Source organism: Silurus meridionalis, chromosome 10 (genome assembly GCF_014805685.1).
Source record: "Silurus meridionalis isolate SWU-2019-XX chromosome 10, ASM1480568v1, whole genome shotgun sequence".
NCBI lineage: Eukaryota > Metazoa > Chordata > Actinopteri > Siluriformes > Siluridae > Silurus > Silurus meridionalis.
In genome coordinates this window covers 10,494,773-10,512,419 of record NC_060893.1, presented here as the reverse complement: position 1 = coordinate 10,512,419, position 17,647 = coordinate 10,494,773, and the positions used below count along the sequence as shown (strand labels likewise).

General features: G+C 41.3%; 1 protein-coding gene across 1 annotated transcript in view; it reads right to left on the bottom strand.

Moving 5' to 3' along the window:
- The window catches only part of scaper (S-phase cyclin A-associated protein in the ER), a 95,700-nt gene that overhangs the window by 13,745 nt on the left and 64,308 nt on the right, over positions 1-17,647 (bottom strand). Inside the window, 4 exon segments of the mRNA XM_046859062.1 lie at positions 2,189-2,344; positions 5,927-6,147; positions 8,337-8,460; positions 16,526-16,641. Of these exon segments, the coding sequence (XP_046715018.1) occupies positions 2,189-2,344; positions 5,927-6,147; positions 8,337-8,460; positions 16,526-16,641 (617 nt within the window).

Here is a 17,647-nt window from a genome sequence, read left to right as displayed (position 1 = left end):
TGGATATAAATAATGGGGCAAAGCTTGTCTGTATAGCATGCCTACAGGGCAGAGAAGCTTAACTGGTCATGTTCAGCCTCATGGGAATAGGCGGTGGAATAGCTGAACTATAGATTTGTCTAGTTACAAGAAGAGAAAGTGCAAACATTTTACACGTCTGCCACCAGAATCCGTAACAGGCGGGTTTAAGGCAGGAAAGAGGATTTTAATTACAAAGCAATGACAACTAGCACTCAAAGACGTGAAGCCTGTAAGCAATGACGCTGACATTTCAATTTACTTCAATATAAACACATCACATCTCTGTAACCCAACAAACTTCAAACCCCCCCAAAAAAAAGGAAAAAAAAAAAAGATGAAGCGATGAAACCTACAAAGCATTTTGACAGCCAATGCACCGCTTTGACAATACAAACTACTGTCTCAAGCCCCTCTGCGCTCCAGCACATTTAATTACAGCCCATTTTACAGGATTTAAGACAGCATGTTTGTGTATTAGCCTGGACAACGCTGGGCGGATTAACAGGTAGGTAACTCCACACCCCAGTCACAAATTATACAGGCAGGAGTGAAGCTGCCTTATCAGTCTGATCTGAGATCTGCTTTGCCATTTCTCTAATGACAGAGGTTGGTATTTGGATAAGAGCATTTCCAAGATCAGCACACTGGGATAATGTGAACCTGGAATGAGACTAAAGATAATGCCAAAATCTTGATGTTGAGAACCCGGTGGCCCATCATACACCTTAATGAGAGGAAAGAGGTTTTGAGCTTCCAAAACTGTTTTAAGATCAGTTCAGCCAAATCCAATTCCTAGGCATATATATAGGAGTCGAAATCCTAAAGCTGTTCTCAGGGTAGGCCCTACTTGCGCAGACACTCAGGATTAGCGTCTGTGTAAGGGAACAAAGGCTTGGTTCTCTCACTGTGACTCTGCATGACAGGTTCCACATCCCCTGATTGGGAAAAAGCCAGCGCGTGGGATGAAAGTGAAGGTCTGACAGTGGCAACCTGAGCCCGTTCACAAACACTGAATCAGCCTGCCTGGTTCAACCATGCTTACTGCAAAACCTTTGCTAATGCAGCTATTGTCTGCCTGATTTACAGTTTAACCAGGGAGAAAAACGTGGCAGTTTAAATTTGGAATAAATCACTGTGGACAGGGAAGTATTAAGCACTCAAAAATATGGAAGCTATGATTCTGCAAAATCTTATCACACGGGAAGCTTTCAACAGCCATCACTGAATACAGTTCAGCTCATGACAAGTAATTATTAGTATAGCGCATTAACAAGCTGTGGTTTAAAGTTAAAGAACAGGGACTTGCCTGCCCTCTGGATGTTACCCCACTGTGCATGCTGGCGCTTGAAGACAACCAAGTGTAGAGTGTGGAAATTAGCAACTGTGTAGCTACATGACCCCTTCTGTCAAGTAAATCCCACGACACAGCAAGCAGCAGAGAGCAGAAACACTTCAAAACATCCCCACCACATTCGACCTGGAATGACTTTTCAAGCTCTACACCTAGTGAATAATGGCTGCATAGAAATATAGATGGCTGGATTAGAAGGATGTTGATTATAATATGGCACTGTGGAGTGGAGCTATTAAAAGTGGAGAGCTGTTGCTGCTGGGGTTTCTCACAGATATTTAGTGACACAGAGGTGGGAAGAGAGAGAGAATAGTGTTAAACAGCTGGACAGTGTTACAGCACACAGCAGCTGGACATATACAGGGCTGGGGCAGAGCAGAAGGCGCAGGACTGGTCAACGTGACCAAGAAGGACCGAACAATATCAATAAACACACACAGATACAAAGACACTAGACATTTCAGAAGGACTATACAAGTGTACTAGACTTTAAAGGCTTTATGAGGGGTAAAAGAATGACAGAGCAGAGTCACTGCCAGTCTTTCCTCACAGTTTGCGCTCATTGAGCACGCCCCTGTCAGAGAACACACACACTCACGTACATGCATACATACATACATACATACATACACACACACAGGGAGAGACAGACAAGTGTGTGGGTGGGCTGAAAGCAGGACTTTACAATGAGTGGGATGGAACTTGATGAACAACTAGTGATTGATGACATTCTGGTATCTGTGTTATAGCACATCAGGAAATGGAAGAGAGAGAGAGAGAGAGAGAGACCGGAAGAGAGTTAGATATGCTACTCACCGGACGTTCACAGCAAAACACAACTTGCACATGGCATAAAGGAAAGCTGCAGCCTGCTCCAGAAAGGCAGACATTTTAGGACACTCATCGATCGGGCCTTGCACGGACAGGAAGCAGCCGTACAGCTTGTCAATCACACCCGTATTCACCACGTAGCTGAGGAAAACCAAGATGAAACATTACTCAGTTCATGGAAATATATAAATTGTACCCTTTATTTAAAGCAAATTTAACATGTATATTGCATTGCAGAGAAACTTAAAACTCACAGCAGATGTGACACAAGCAACATGACTGGTAGCATAAATTTTTTTTAAATCAAGAAAAGTATTGCCCCTATTGTAGAGCACTGCCAACAGAATATGTGGGGATTGGGGCTGTCATACTTGGACTAGCGATAATTACAACACAGTTCACTTAAAAATGTGGCATGAGACAGCGGGACAGTGAACAAACAGCATATTTATGTTGATTCAAGTTCCCAGTGTTGGTGTAATGAATATCCTATCATTTTACACCTAGAGGCCAGACAATTGTTGTAGATTATACTTTAAACAAAACAACGTTCCAGCTGAATAGAAAGTCTAAGGGTGTAATTTGAATGGATTTTGTATGGAGTTTACACTTCACAAGTGGCAACGTGTGAAACACAGCAGGCAGGAGGGGCTCAGATTATGCAGCTGATGTAGACTGAAACTTGACATAAGTGCTTTGATGGATCCCTGTCTACAGCTCAGAATATAAAAGGCGAAAACTAAAATCAGGAAATCTGCAGTGGCCATTGATGTTAAAATATACCAATTTGTTATTCGACATAATTCTGAACTAAGGACAAAAAAATTAAAAGACAGACTCGGATGCAGAAGCAATGTGCACACATAAGCTATTCAACAAGTGGAAATCGGAGCCCTCATCTGAGCCGGCCACTCCTGTCTATTGTCCCCATCTCTCTCATTTGTCCAGGTAAATGACAGGCCTCATGGTGGTGTTAACCCCACCCCCCCATAGCTACAAATCAGACCTAATTACACCATTACTGGGCAGACTGTGCCTCCATGCACCAGCCTAGGTAAAAAGAGAGGAGGGGGGTGGTCATAATCCGCTCCTCTTGAACTACAGTATTGTCTCATAGCTCAGGTATGCCTGTTCCCTCTACCCCCTCCTCCACCTTCAATAGTGACTGGAGGCTCCACAATGTCAATCAAGAGACCTCCCAGAGAAGCAGGGTCTGTTACTGTCTGCTTTACAGCAACTTCTTCACATAGCTATAACTTCTTTCATTTATATCTATACACATTATCATTATCATTCCTTTGCCCACTTTTTTTATTTAATGCACCAAGAAAAGAAATCGAATGGCTGTCATGTAGACAAAGTTTCCTTATGTAATTATGCTTCTTATTCTGCCCCACTTCCCTTCAGTAGGTCATCTGTTACTTAAACCAAAGCTACTTATTATTACTTTATCTTTTCATCTGGTTTGAAGCTGAACGAGATTCGGAATTAGAAAAAGTGTTTTATTTGCATTGTAAAGGTCTGCTGAAGAACAACAAGTGTGTTTCACTGTTCTGCAACATTGTTTAAAACCTTTACATTTTATAATCAAACATGAATTGCACCATATTTGAAAACTTCTCTAGCAGGACTTCAGGCACCCCAATACATTCTTTTTAAACTAAATGGCTTCTAAATATTTTATATTTAGTTATATTTAACTTTTTTATTTTTAGAAACCTTTAAGAAAACCACTGACTATAGAAGCCATGGTGTATCAGAAAAAGGGGTCAATTCAAAGAAGAACAGCCTGGAAACAGGGAACTCCCAGAGGAAATGTCCAGAGATTCTGTGGATTGGTGCCTTGAAGAACTAATTTCTTCCTTTATTTATACATAAAAGTACAGAACAAGACAACAGTCACATTTGCCTCACTTCATATTGGATATAGTCATGTATTTCTTTGGAATTACGATGTACAGTATGTTCAACTTTTTTATTTTATAAAATGTTAGTTTTGTACTATTACTATTATCATCCAGCTCATACAATGGACTTTTTTTTTTTTGTCATTTGTTTATGCCATCATTACAACAGAGTACATTTTTGTTATGTTTTAAATGTCAATACAGAGATCCTACTGTCAGGAACAGTAGTTTTTTTTTTTTGTTGAGCATATGAGTGCTAGATCTTTTTAAAGAATTACACAGTTCAGTGCCATGAAACATATGAATTATACAATTTTTTTAATCACCTTCAGCTGTGTCTGAATAAACACACTGATATTGGCTCTTATTTTATTTATTTATTTTTTTACAATATATAAAATACTTTAACATAATACTTTAGCACAAATATTATTTGAGGGGGAAAAAACACATTCGAAATCTAATTTCAGGCATAACGCCAGATGTGTTAACACGAGTTCAACATGAGTGGGGAAAAACAGTGCCATGTTTGTATACAAAGTAATGGCAATCATGTAGAATATATTTTTGGGAAATAATGTTGCATTTCTCTATTTAAAATAAAATGTTAATTTCCCCCATGTTAAGAAACTTTTGTGATTCCCTGTAGACTGAACGTGTGGAGTGGAATTGGGTTCCCACAATGTGGGACCAAACAAACCATTTTGGGGAGTTTTTTCTCTGTTTAAAAAGCAAAAGGATGGGATCACAAGAACAGATATGAGGCTCGAGTGTACTAGGTGTTCAAACAGTGATGTCTGAAACATTTATTGTGTTAATCCATATATCCCTTCACTAACAGCTCTGTCCTGGTCTATCTCACAGTAGTTTTCAATGAATAGTTTTGGCACAATCCTTCCATGAATAGTAATAATGTTAAAATGCTTGTCTCGTCTAGACTATACCTCTTTAGTTTGGTTCATTTATATAAGGCCATGAAGGCACTGAGGAAGTTCTGCTGTGTTAAAGAATAGAAGTGAAGTAGGGCTGTGGGAAGTTTGGGTTCCACCAAGACTTCAAGGCAGTCTGTCTTTCCTCATGGTCAAAGACTAGACCAAAAGTTTGGACCCTCCCTCGTGCCCTTTTGCTCTCAGACCAAGTTCAACTGGAAGTCGTGTAGTTCCAGAAACAGATTTTGGCTGCAGCTCCTCTCTTGGCTAGAGCAGACAAGGACTTAAGGTTTGAGAGAAAGTGTTGTATAAGAAAAAGGATAAATGTTGACAAGACTGCCAATATCCCTGAGAGGTTTGAGGACAAACCAGGATGATGGTAAAGCTCAAATAGAGTATAGTCTTAATAATCTTCCCTCACGTAAAATGTCAAATGATTGGCATGGAGAAGGAATTTAGGAATAGCTTCTTAAATCTGGTCCAGTGCTTGTGACTGTACAAGATACAAGAAAAGTTCAATTTCTGGGTTGTCTCCAAGTGACCTTTCCCTGTAGAGAAGAATCCTTTCCAATACTCATATCTTACTGCTACAATTTACTGAGCAGAAATCCCCTTACAGACACAAGCTTGTCACACTAAACATGAATATGTGAGAAAGAATGTTGAGGTTACAAAACAACCAGTCTTCCCATTTTCAGAGTTAAAAGCAGGAAGAGAAGCACTCGACTGGGTACCAATTGAAAAGAGCAGATATTCTACTGAAAGAATTTAGAATTAGCACAAGATGATCTATACAAAATTAAATAAATGGCAGAATGTTGCACACAGGTATTAATTAAATAATAATAATAATAATAATAAGAAGAAGAACTAAAACACAGACTGACCTGATGAGGTCTTGAGCACGGGTGGTGAAGTTTTCGATGGCCTTAATCTTGATATTGGGGGAAAAGGCCCATGAAGCCATCTTTCCAGCTTCCAGTCCAGAAGGATCCAGCATAGCCACAACTGTAGCAGTGGTCTGGAGCAGACCGGTTGTCAAACCGTCAAAGATCTGTTTGTTCACAGTGTGGCCAAAGATGGACTTATCCTCATCAGGAACATAGAGCTGAAAACATGTTCAATAGGAGAGGGACGATTCAGAAATGAGCGAGAGAAGCAGCAAATGAAGAAGTGGGCGATGGCAGGACATTGACTGTGTGTGTGTGTGTGTGTTTGAAAGAATATTTATTTAAGAGTAAGAGCTACTGAGAAGTGCTATGTGTACTGGGCTGGAACAGAGTCACAAAATGCATATTAGATATTTATATATTACTTCCGACTTGGCTAGAGTTGTGGAATAATACAACTAGATCTTAATGTAATCCATGATCATCCATTTTAAATTGCATGACGTGAGTTTAAAAAAATTGAGCCATATATCTTGACTGTAGGTCTAAACCACTGAAGCAAAGCTTGCCTTTACCTCTAATCTTGGCAGTGATATGTATCTGGGGCTCATTCAGCATCAGCTCCTGCAGTCTCAATATCAACTACACAATAGACGACGACATTTAAACCTCGGTGTGCATTTTAAAGCCTGTCCAATTAAGTCAGGGGGGGTTGCAAATAAAAACGATCCCTTCCTCTTTGTTTTCAGGCACATACCATTAGTCTTTGGTTGGAATCCTGATCCTCCGAGACATAAATAACAACACACGTCTTATTTATTATTCATCAGCTCTGGGCTATAAACTGACGGTTAAACTCAGAGTGACACTGTCACTGGTGGCGTGCCAGCAAGGGGCATGCAAGAAGCCTGGCAGGGTGCTGCAGGTGGCATCATGTAACCGGCACACAGGCCCTACAGCCGAGCCGGACTTAACAGGTACTAATGAGGATGTACTTTGATTTAAGTGTTTTTGAACCTTCTGGCTGGAGTTATGATTTTCATTCCGTTTAAAAAGTAATCAAGGTCTATGTAAAGTGAATGCACTATAGGCTCTCTATAGCCTGTATCATTTCATCACTTGGGCTAAACACTTCTCTAAAGCTCGCACTGGATCATTAAATAAAGAACACGGATGTATGATCATCAGATAAGTGCTTGGCAAGAGGGTGTGTGATTAGGCACGGGCCAGTCATTCTGTGGGAGGAAGTAATATATAGCACTGGGTACAGCCAGTGGTCAGATGTCAGCTTGAACTGAGGGACGAATAAGAATACTGACAAAGCAGGCAAAGCCTGCTACATTCTTAACAAATCTAATTACAGGAGGGAAAGGGGAGAGACGCCATGGCTGCCTGGCTCTACACACACACACACACACACACACACACACACACACACACACACACACACACACACACACACACACTTTTTTAATATACATGTATAAGGTTAAACATAGAACTGTGTGTGTGCTATGGTATATGAACTAACAGCTAATCTGAACCTTCACCTTACCTTCAGGATCAGAAAGATATCGTTTAGCTGTTTGATTTTGGTAATTGCACAGAAACAAACAAACGTTGTTAACGTAATAATTTGCAGCCATTTTAAGGCAAAACAAAAATGTAACCTTCAGACATCAAAAAGTTTTTTTTTTTTTGACTGCTGCGATTCTTAAAAAATCCACTAAACAGACAGAATAACTAAGAGAGTGGTCCGAATAGCTGCCGGCCTAATTCACATGTAAACAAATGCTTCGAGACGGACCTCATCTCTTACTACGCCCACAGGAAATATGATTTCTCCAAACTTCCAGACCACACTAAGCCTGGCTCAAGGATTTACCAAATGTTACACACACAGTCCAGACTTGTGCGTTTATAGCTAAAGATTAGGTTTAGTGATGAGGAACATGGTATTATGTATTAGCTGGCACACTGTATGCACCAGTCTTAAAATTTTCTTAATAGCTTTTTTTTGTGCTACAAAGGGTATGTATGTGGTGTGTACGGTGTGAAATTAACCCTCCCCTTTTTGTGTCGCCTCTATCTACCAGTGGAAGCGTTTGTATTGGGGCACAATACCACTTAATAAACACAAAGTAATGGAATCTAGCAACAGAGCTTTCCCAGAACACTTGATCATTCAGTGACTCATATAAACTAGACGTGTGATGCATGTGTTAGGGTTCCTTGTTTAGCTCTGGTCTCAGTCGGGTAGATGTGATCTGTTTGTTCAGACATGAGTAAAAACAGATTTTTTTTTTTTTTTTTAAATGATAGCACTGGCCATATAAAATAAAGACAAAAAAAATATAACAGTAGAACAATAAATGATTCGGGGGAAAAAAAAAAAAAAGTGGTCTACCGTTAGTTGGTGGAGAAGGAGGTCGATTAGAGGTGCGATTTTGTTGCTGTAGAAAACGTAAAAGCAGTTGCTGTAGCATCGAGAGCAGGCCAGGTAATACACATTCACAGTGGCATACAGGGACCTGAAAAACACACAAGATTCAGTTTAGTTAAGCCAAACGTTCATTGTGTCCTGCCCACGTATTAAAGACAAGCATGTTAACATTAGTAGAGCAGGACGGTTCAGTTTAGGTCAGGTTCTATTTTACATACTATCGATTAAACCAAGTATGTAAAATGGTAGGAATTATAAGCAAATAAAAATAAATAATTTTACTAAACACACTATAAGCTCAGGGTGTAAATAATACATACAAGAGCCGAACAGTTCAAGGATGCATTTATAACAAACAATGAATGTAAGAACAGCATCTCAGCAGCCCCCCTTCCCCCTCCCTCAACACTCTTTTTCAAGAAAAGGTCAACATGCTCTTACTCTAACCTGCATAACAAGACTGGAGGAAACCAGCCTGTTCAATCTGTCCAATTCCTCTTCTTTCTCAATCATTCTTTCCACCACTGTCCCTCCAAATCACTCCATCACTGCTTGTCCTGTCTTCCCTTTCTATTCTATTTCTCCACGTGCAGAGATAAGGAGCAAGCCGTCAGCGGCTGTAGGCCAGTCAGCAGTCAGTCAGTCCGCTGTATTATGTCTGCTGTGCACCAGCCCGAGAGCAGATTAATGCTGCTGATAAGTGACCAGTCACACAACTCTGACTTTGGCAGAACATCCACCCAATCCACTCCCTTCTTTCATCAGTTAATATTTTCTGACAACTGTATATTTTAACCCAAAGCAGAGTGGCGGGGTCCTATCTGTGGTGTGGACGAAAGGAATCCGACTTTCCTGGTTTAAAGTAGGCTGTGTTTATTTCTAGCCATAAACATTTTGATATCTACCGCAACCGTCGCCATCTGTTTGGCGTTTTCAGTCGAACTGTATTGGCGTACAAAATAAAAATAACGGCAGCCCACGGACGTCTTGGCCTGTCGATAACTTCCACCCCGCGGACAAAAGTAGGAATGTATATTTAAACCGCCGACAGACAGATCTGGGAGATAGCGGTGTCAGTATTGACATAGCGGCGTAAAAGCATCAGCCATGCAGCACGGGACTGCGAGGAGAAGGCGAACTGACTGGACTCCTGGGAAAGTGTCCAAGTGTTCCACACATCAATCTGAGCCTTGTGATTTTTCAGCCACTTGATTGCAGCTCCTCATTTTAACTATTTAAAAAAAAAAAAAAAACTATTTTACACACGTACCTATTTTATGTGGACTATATTCATCTACATTGTTCGTCGCTGCCAAACTAACAATAAATGTTCGGGACAGGGTGTTGAGTGAGATCTGGTTCAATTTATGTCCGATGTTTAAAAATCACTCGCTCAGTGAGCACATAGAACATTGATTCGCAAGAGCACGCACAGTGTAGTGTTTCTTTTGCACTGATAGAAAGCTATCTATTGAGGAGTGAAACAGAACCACAGAGAGAGAGGCAGAGAGGGAGGGATGGTTATGGGTGAGTGGAGTGATACTGCAGGCTCTGTTCGGTAAACGGGGGAGAGAAACATGAGATCCCCTCCGAACTGTGCACTCTGGGCAACAGACCAGCATTGCCTCTGCCTCACTGATTTTCCAGTGGAAAAAAGAGCCCTGATTATGGAACTCCGTCTTAAATCCACTTTGGTTCCGAGAACATTCTCAGCTTGACCCAACAAAGTAAGTGAGTGCACCCGTAAGACAGAATTAGCATTGGTTTTAAGACAATAGCACATTTTCGTTTTGAATTTTTTTCACTTGTCGTGGTATTTAAGGTATCCATATTGATTGTAGGTTGATTTTTGAAGCAGCAGTGGTGTCGAATGGCCAGACAAGGATTGAGCGATAGGCTTCAGAGTGTTTAGGGTCCGCAACGTATAAATGTTGATTTAAAAGCATAAACTCTTGCCGTTTTAACATCTATTACCTGTTAGTTTACCTGGCATGATCAAATAAAATAAATTTACAAAATTAACCACCACCAAGTACTTTTTGTCTGAATGATATGCTTAACAAACCTTTAGTTGTGCCCAGACTTGGCACCTAACATCCCATAATAAAATGAATAATACCCAAAGAGACGGCCATATTATAGCTTTAATTTGGTCCAATTTAAGTAGGCTGACATACTAAAACCCATGCAAAATGCATGGTGAACCTGATCTAGGTGCACGTTTACGAGGTTCCTGACAAGCAGGTTATCTGATGCCTATAAGATCATTCATGGTGAGGAATGCAGGAGGATCGGGCACGACGGGGCAGACCCTCAGGTGGCCCACATGGTTAAACAGCAGATTAAAGACCACACGACTAATTTCTTTACAATAATCTTATTAAAGGTCAAAACAGCTGTCGACTCGGCAAATCCCACATCTAAACCCTAGTGATAGAATCAAACCCCAACATACAACAAATCAGAGCAATTTAGGAGATTGAGCATGGCTAAAGAGGGCTACACTTTTCAGAGCTTTAAATATACAATCATCTTTTACCTTGTACATACTCGATAATACACAATACACTTTACTCCCATCAATTGTAGAATATCTTGGATACTTAGAATGCCACCAAGGGTAGTGAGGACCTAGTGCTAAGCAACAATGCATAAGAAACAAAGCTATTGCATATTTTACTGGGTGTGGTGTTACTCAAATACTTCTACAGTTGCAGTGTGGTCCACCCTGCCTGGCTTGTGCGGCCATCATTGATTTGTCTTCTATAGATACGTCTCCATCATGATTCTCCTTTGTTTGTTTGTTTTTTTTTTTTTTTTTTAAAGACGGTATGCAAAATAACAAAAGGTGAAGCTAAACATACAAGAGTTCTGATATCAGCATGTGGTCAAAACACAGCTAGGAAAAAGAAAACTTGAAATAATCAAGTTATTTTTAATTCAAAATCTTTTGCTTTGCCAAAATTAGCTGTATGAAAATTCAGAAACCTAGATGATGAAAATTCAGAAACCTACGAACTTAAAACTCAAGACCCTCTGTGGTACTAAAAATATACTACTGGGCATTTCTGATTCCACACTTGTGTAAAAATAAAAACCCTATTGAAGCTGTTGTTATTGTTCATTCGATATGGTATAGGGTTAATAATTCTCTAAAGAATTGACCAATTAGTAACATTCAAAAGAGCAAGTTCCATACATATTGTCTGGTCCTGGTTCCTCTGAAGAAACTACTTGGTTTCTGGGAAACTATTTCTATTGGGGAACTATTGTGGCTGAAATCTCATACTAAACTTCACTGGCTGATGCCAGACACATTATTAAATGGTTGTAGCTGTCACTGTCCTGCTAAAATGACTGTAATTGTTACACTCCTGTCAGCAACAGGAAGCTGTAACCCGGTTGCTTTTTTCAGCTTGCTTTTGGCTAACTGAGAGTGATTAGCATGACACCTAACACCAGAGCCTGCGTATGGAATCTCGAAGCCCCCTCTCCCTAACGATGACAGCTCGCGTCAAAGATTTTGATGAGCAACTTGGTAAAGTGCCATTGTACTTGTTCTCGTGTTACTCGTAGAGAATGCAGCGGTGGCCCACATGTGCCACTCGTTCGTGTAGGCAACATTCCTTGCACCGAGATTCCCTGACAGACTACCGCGCCTGACAATGCTCACTGGCCTTAGGACGGCCTCACGGTGCTCGGTGCCTATTCTGCTACCAGACTGTAGGCTGCCCCCAAAAACAACAGCCGCATTGTTAATCTGGCCATAATGAAGCCTTATCTTGTAGACATAGGATTAAGTTCCAAAGGTACCCTACACTGTCGGAGCATAGAGTATAGAAGAGGAAGGAAGGGGGGGGACGGTGGTGAGTGAGAAAGTGTGAGAGAGAGAGAGAGAGAAAGAGAGAGAGAGAGAAAGAGAGAAAGAAAGAGAGAGAGAGAGAGAAAGGGAGAGAGAGAAAGGGAGAGAGATAGAGATTGCAATGGAGATAAAGAGGAAGGGATAAAGAATACAAGACCAAGAGATGCAGATAACAAGCACTGTAATCTCCTCACCTTCTCTAACCAGCTTAACCTCAGACACCCAAGCACACCTACCCTCTGATTAGCCCACTGTGACAAACAGTAAAGGGCTGCTTAGGGTAAAAAGCACCTCTCCCACAACCACACCTTTGCACCATGTACGTCAGGCCCACAGGGCATCTTTGTCAGCCTGGGTGGCCCTAGTTAGTGGGTCACTAGACTGACCTTTGGGCTCAGATAAATGCCTTTTACCCATTCCTGAAATCCATGTGGTATCCCAGGGACAACAGGCAGATGGCAGGAAAGATGGGAAGCCTCCTGGGAAAGCATGGGAGGGGAGGGGGTATCACTTGTAAATGTCCCGTTTGCCCCAAAACTTGTCTTTTACTAAACTGTACAGGTCTGGAAACCAAAGCCGCATGGGAACATGGGGGCTCTTCACTGGGAGAAAGAGCACCCAAAACCAGAGCTGTGGATGTGGTGGATAAGCAGCAACATGTAAAGATCCTTTTCTGCACCCCCTTGTAACTGGGTTATCAACCAGGAAATAGCCTGACCCAGGCCAGAAGCTCACATTTCCCAATCTCTCAATATAATCTCCCTCTTTCTCCTATATGTCCACTCAGGCTTGACGTACGCAAAACACAGAAATCTGAACAAGTACTCAGCCTGACTGCAATACCTGCTTTTGGAAAGGAAGTGGAGGGAAAAAAAGGGGGGCCTCAAGGGAAGGGAAACACCAGAGCCAAAAAGAAAAGGTGAAGAGCAAATCCTTTGCCTAGCACTTGTCAAACAATTCTTTCTTTCACTGCAATCCAAATGACATTTAATTTGATTCTGCCACTGATCTTTTCTGATATCATGACTGCTTCCAAGACATCCATTCCTCCCGGTGTTTTGCAACTGGCTGGGCATAAGCCGGGGCATAAGTCTCGAGTGCTCTGTCACGCACTGCACAGCATGCGTACACACATGCGCGTGTGCGGCATAATGGCATCCTGAAATGAAACCACGCTAGGTGGAAGCTTTCACCGGGTACATTCAGTCATCGTGTGACACGGAGGTGAGGTGACAAGAAGCCCCGCGCCACTGAGCTCGCAATGCAGCACTCAGAAAGTGAGACAGAACAGGATGCCCAAGCACAAAGTAGGGACACACTTAAAACAGGGGCAAAGTGTTCTCCATTTCCGAAACTTTTCACAGACCTGCTGACCTTGGAGAAAGTTTCAAATGTCTCCAGTCTATATAGAAAAAACTGATTTCCTTCAAGTTGTTTGTAAAATCCGTTTAGAAGTGACCCCCACCATCGCTCAGTGCGTGTGTCACTGGGATAGCTGTGGCTTAATCATACTCCATTCCCTGTTCTCGGACTTGTGTGCTGACAGCAGCCTGGTCTCGAGCCCAGCTCTCTCACTTCCCCCTCACTCCTCTTCAGTGACCCCTACTGGAAGACCGGAGGAAGTGCTCTAATGCTCTACAAACCCCATCTCAATAGCAAACACACCTCCAAGTGCAGTCACACACACACTTCATCCCTGGGGGAGAGGTAAGAATCAGAGAGGGGAAGAAAAAAATCTAAAAAAAAAACTTTTACAGCTTAATCTATGTGCTTGATTTTCTCATCCCCGAGGATCCAGCACTCTCTACAGCATAAACGCGTACAAGAGGCTCTCTTACAGTAGAGCAAGAGTCACGCTCTTATCTATTTATCACCGTGCCAAGGTTATGTGGCATGCGTAGAAAATCGAGATAAAAAGTAAGCAATATTAATTTTATTACTAATTTTAATGATCTGCTCATCTGGCTAACCAATTTAAGAGATTAATAAGAGTGGCAAGTAACTCAATTACATTGGAAAATATTTCCATCAAATGCATTTTGAAAGAGCTCTCCGTCTCTCTATGTCTCTGTGTAAAGCAGAGATCACTAACTTAGTTTTCTGTTCTCAGAATCAACAGGGTTTATTCTTTCTGACAAAATGGTTTAGAATAAAAAAGTAACTAACAAGAAAATCACAGTAGCAGGATATACAAGAGTGACGGTTTGACATGTGCTTTTACATCCTTGTCTTGTAGAGTTAAACAGCAAGCATGTGGGTTAATGTCTGGGTTGTTGCAGGTTCTTCCCTTACCCCGTTACTCACACAAACGTAATGACCTTCCTGCTCCAGACATCCGACCCCCATTTCCTCCCCCTGCTGCCCAACCCTCCACTCCGAGCCGCAGTGTAGCACAGGGACATTAACGGAGCCTCGCGCTGGAATTAGCCCATTAATGTAATGCTAACAAGATGGAATTCTCCTCCCTGGGGCGTAATATTCCAGCAGCATCTCCGCAGTTGTTCTTTTTTGTAAATCACTCAGCTTATCTGAAAGGAGGCGATCGATATGCCAGCATTACAGTAAACAGATAAACTAGAGCTGTTGTGAGGGTTAGTGTCTCGGTCGAGTTCCATTATGAACCAGAGATGAAGAAGAGTGATTAGCGCGCACACACTTATGTCATACCCCTTTTCCGGTGGTGTACGCTATAGTATCTCGTCATCGTTTTTCTTAAAAAGTATGGAGCTCCAAAACAGTGCAAAATGCTTGTCCAAAGGTCAGTTTACATCAACAATGACTAAACCTTGCTGTAGGAGTGAGAGAAGGACAGAGGCTAAAATGAAGGATGGCAAAAAGACTGTTTGGGTTTCACTGCCTTCTGGACATACAGGATTAATGTGGAAGGTTATCACAGGTTCAGCATAATGAAACCTCAGGAAAGTGAAGGCTGTACGAAAAGAAAAATGATGTAGGAATTCGTTTTCTTGCCGATCACAAACGAGCTTGGGTCATCCTCAGTGTGTCCAGTACTGAATGTACACCATTCACAGTGTGTGAGCTGCTGGTAAGACGGTATCAATGAGTCCTCAATACTACTTATTTTTCAAGGGTAAAAAATTCCCATTTATTTACGCTTTATAAATACATCGAATTCTTATTTATCCTTGGTGAACACACCGCTGTTCAAGGTTCATCAAGAAGGTTACACTTTTTAACAAGCCAAAATTGGGAAGTAATTTAACCAGGATAAGATGTGAAAATGAGGACATTCCTTAATCCTTACAAAAAAGTACTTCGGTGTGCGATTGTATCAGACCAGTACAGATGACAGACATGCCTTAAAGATCTGGGCCACCTTCTGAGTCAGTTAAGTGGATCTCTCAAAAGAAGAGAACAGCGGAAGTGTTTGAACATTCGAGCCAATAGACACACAAGCTGGTGCACAACACACACAGGTTAACCTAACCCCAAACCAAACCCTACCCTCCTTTAAAACTTCACTCCAGTTCAGTTCATAAAAATCCATTACAATCTTAAACTTCCTCTCAAATATTTTAACATTAATGACTGATTAAGAAAGAGCTGGAGAGCGTGAGAGATTGAGAGAGAACGGAAAAAAAATCAATAAACACTAGATGGTCTGTAAAAGCATTATAAATATAAGTAACATTCCTCCATTAGGGGATATTTGGGGGAGAAAAAAAAAAAAAGCAAATGCTAATGATGGAGAGAGAAGCCATTCTAGTCCATTAAGGGCTCTCTCTAGTGGAAATAGCTCTCTCTCTGTGAGGTTATCTAGTGGCCAACCCCACAAACTCCATTGCCACTATTAAAACCGCACTTCCATTTCGCCTTGACGCATCCGATAAATGTGTCCCTTTGCATGGCAGCAATGCGGAGGAGAAATGGATGACTTCACTGCAGCCCGTTTTGTTTTTCTAAACAGAGAACATCTTTATTCATTATGCATTTGTAACTATTTATTGCCGTGAAGGGGTTCTAGATAACAAGGAACTATCCTGAGTTGCTTTGTGAGCCTGGATTATGATTACCCATCATGCACAGAGAGAAGAGAGCAGCTCGAATTAATTACATAATCATGATGAATAATTAACTGTGGAACAAAAAATGAAATCTCAATGTTGTGAATGAAAGGAGCATGAAAGGGTTTTCGCCTGATAGAACGCGTTCGGAAGTAAAGGTTAATGCTTCAGAAAAGCAAATGGGCTGAAACAGGAATATGAACATTTAAAATCGTGTCTGAAAAGACAGCATGTGTGTGTAAGGCTTTGCAAGAGCTGATACTCACTTAAGTGGAATGCGTGGGACGGCTGTGGGAGTGGAGGCGGCCATGACTACCTGCAGAATCTGTTCCAGTGCAGACAAACCCCCTCCCACTTGAAACGCTACCTGATCTGCATTATTCTGAAGACAAGAGGCAACACAGAGAGAGAGAGGGAGAGAGAGAAAAAAAAGAGTCAGTCAAGAACATGCATGCAGAGGCGAACAGGTCGAGGTATCGCATAGCTCTTACTGTGTAAGGATCCCATCTTTCTCTCCCGACCTCCCTATTTGCAAAAGGGACTGAGAGTGACATCTGAAAAAAGTGATCCCCAAAGAATTCCTGCTAAATCTCAAAAGTGCGCAACCATTTCCAGCTCCCCCTCAAGTCACCAAATCCCTGATGCAGGACAACAAATACACAGACCTGCACACAAAGCAGGGGTGGTCCAGCCTGACAAACAAGAGCTTAGGGAATACAAGGGCATGGATAGCTGGGAAAAACAGCAGGGAGAAAAAAAAAAAAAAAACGTACTTGCACATTATCAGGTTAAGATTAGCAAAAAAAAAAAAAAAAAGCTTTGTTTCAAACGTGGCATTTGCTCGTTGCTTACCGTAGATAAAAGTGATAAAACTTTTAAGAGGAGGTCAAGCAAACGGTGCCTGAAACTCATATGGTGCGACTGAGTGTCCTTGTCTAAAAGAGGACATAAACCAGTCATTTAACTGACATGCTTCTCAAATCAAACTGTTTACAGACTTGACATTTTTACTTGCATCATAAAATTCCTTCAAGTTCAAAGTGGGAACCCTTTAAGTGAGTCATGTGATGTAAGACAAAGATCCACAGATCCTCTTGGGCTTTAGCTGATGAAGGAAAGAACCATCTCAGAGGCTGGCAGTCTCTCCAAGACCACAAAAGTGAAACCCAGCATATCCTCAGCCCAATAATAAATTACTAAACCTTTTTCGGTAAGGAAAAAAATATTTATATCCCATCTGCTGACCTCGCTGTAAAAATGGGCATTCATAGTAATTACGAGTAAAATATCATAAACATAAAAAGACCAAAATATACACATTTAGAAATAAAACAGAAAATGATTTAGGAGAGAACAGATACAAATTAAATCTAGCTATCAGACTGAAG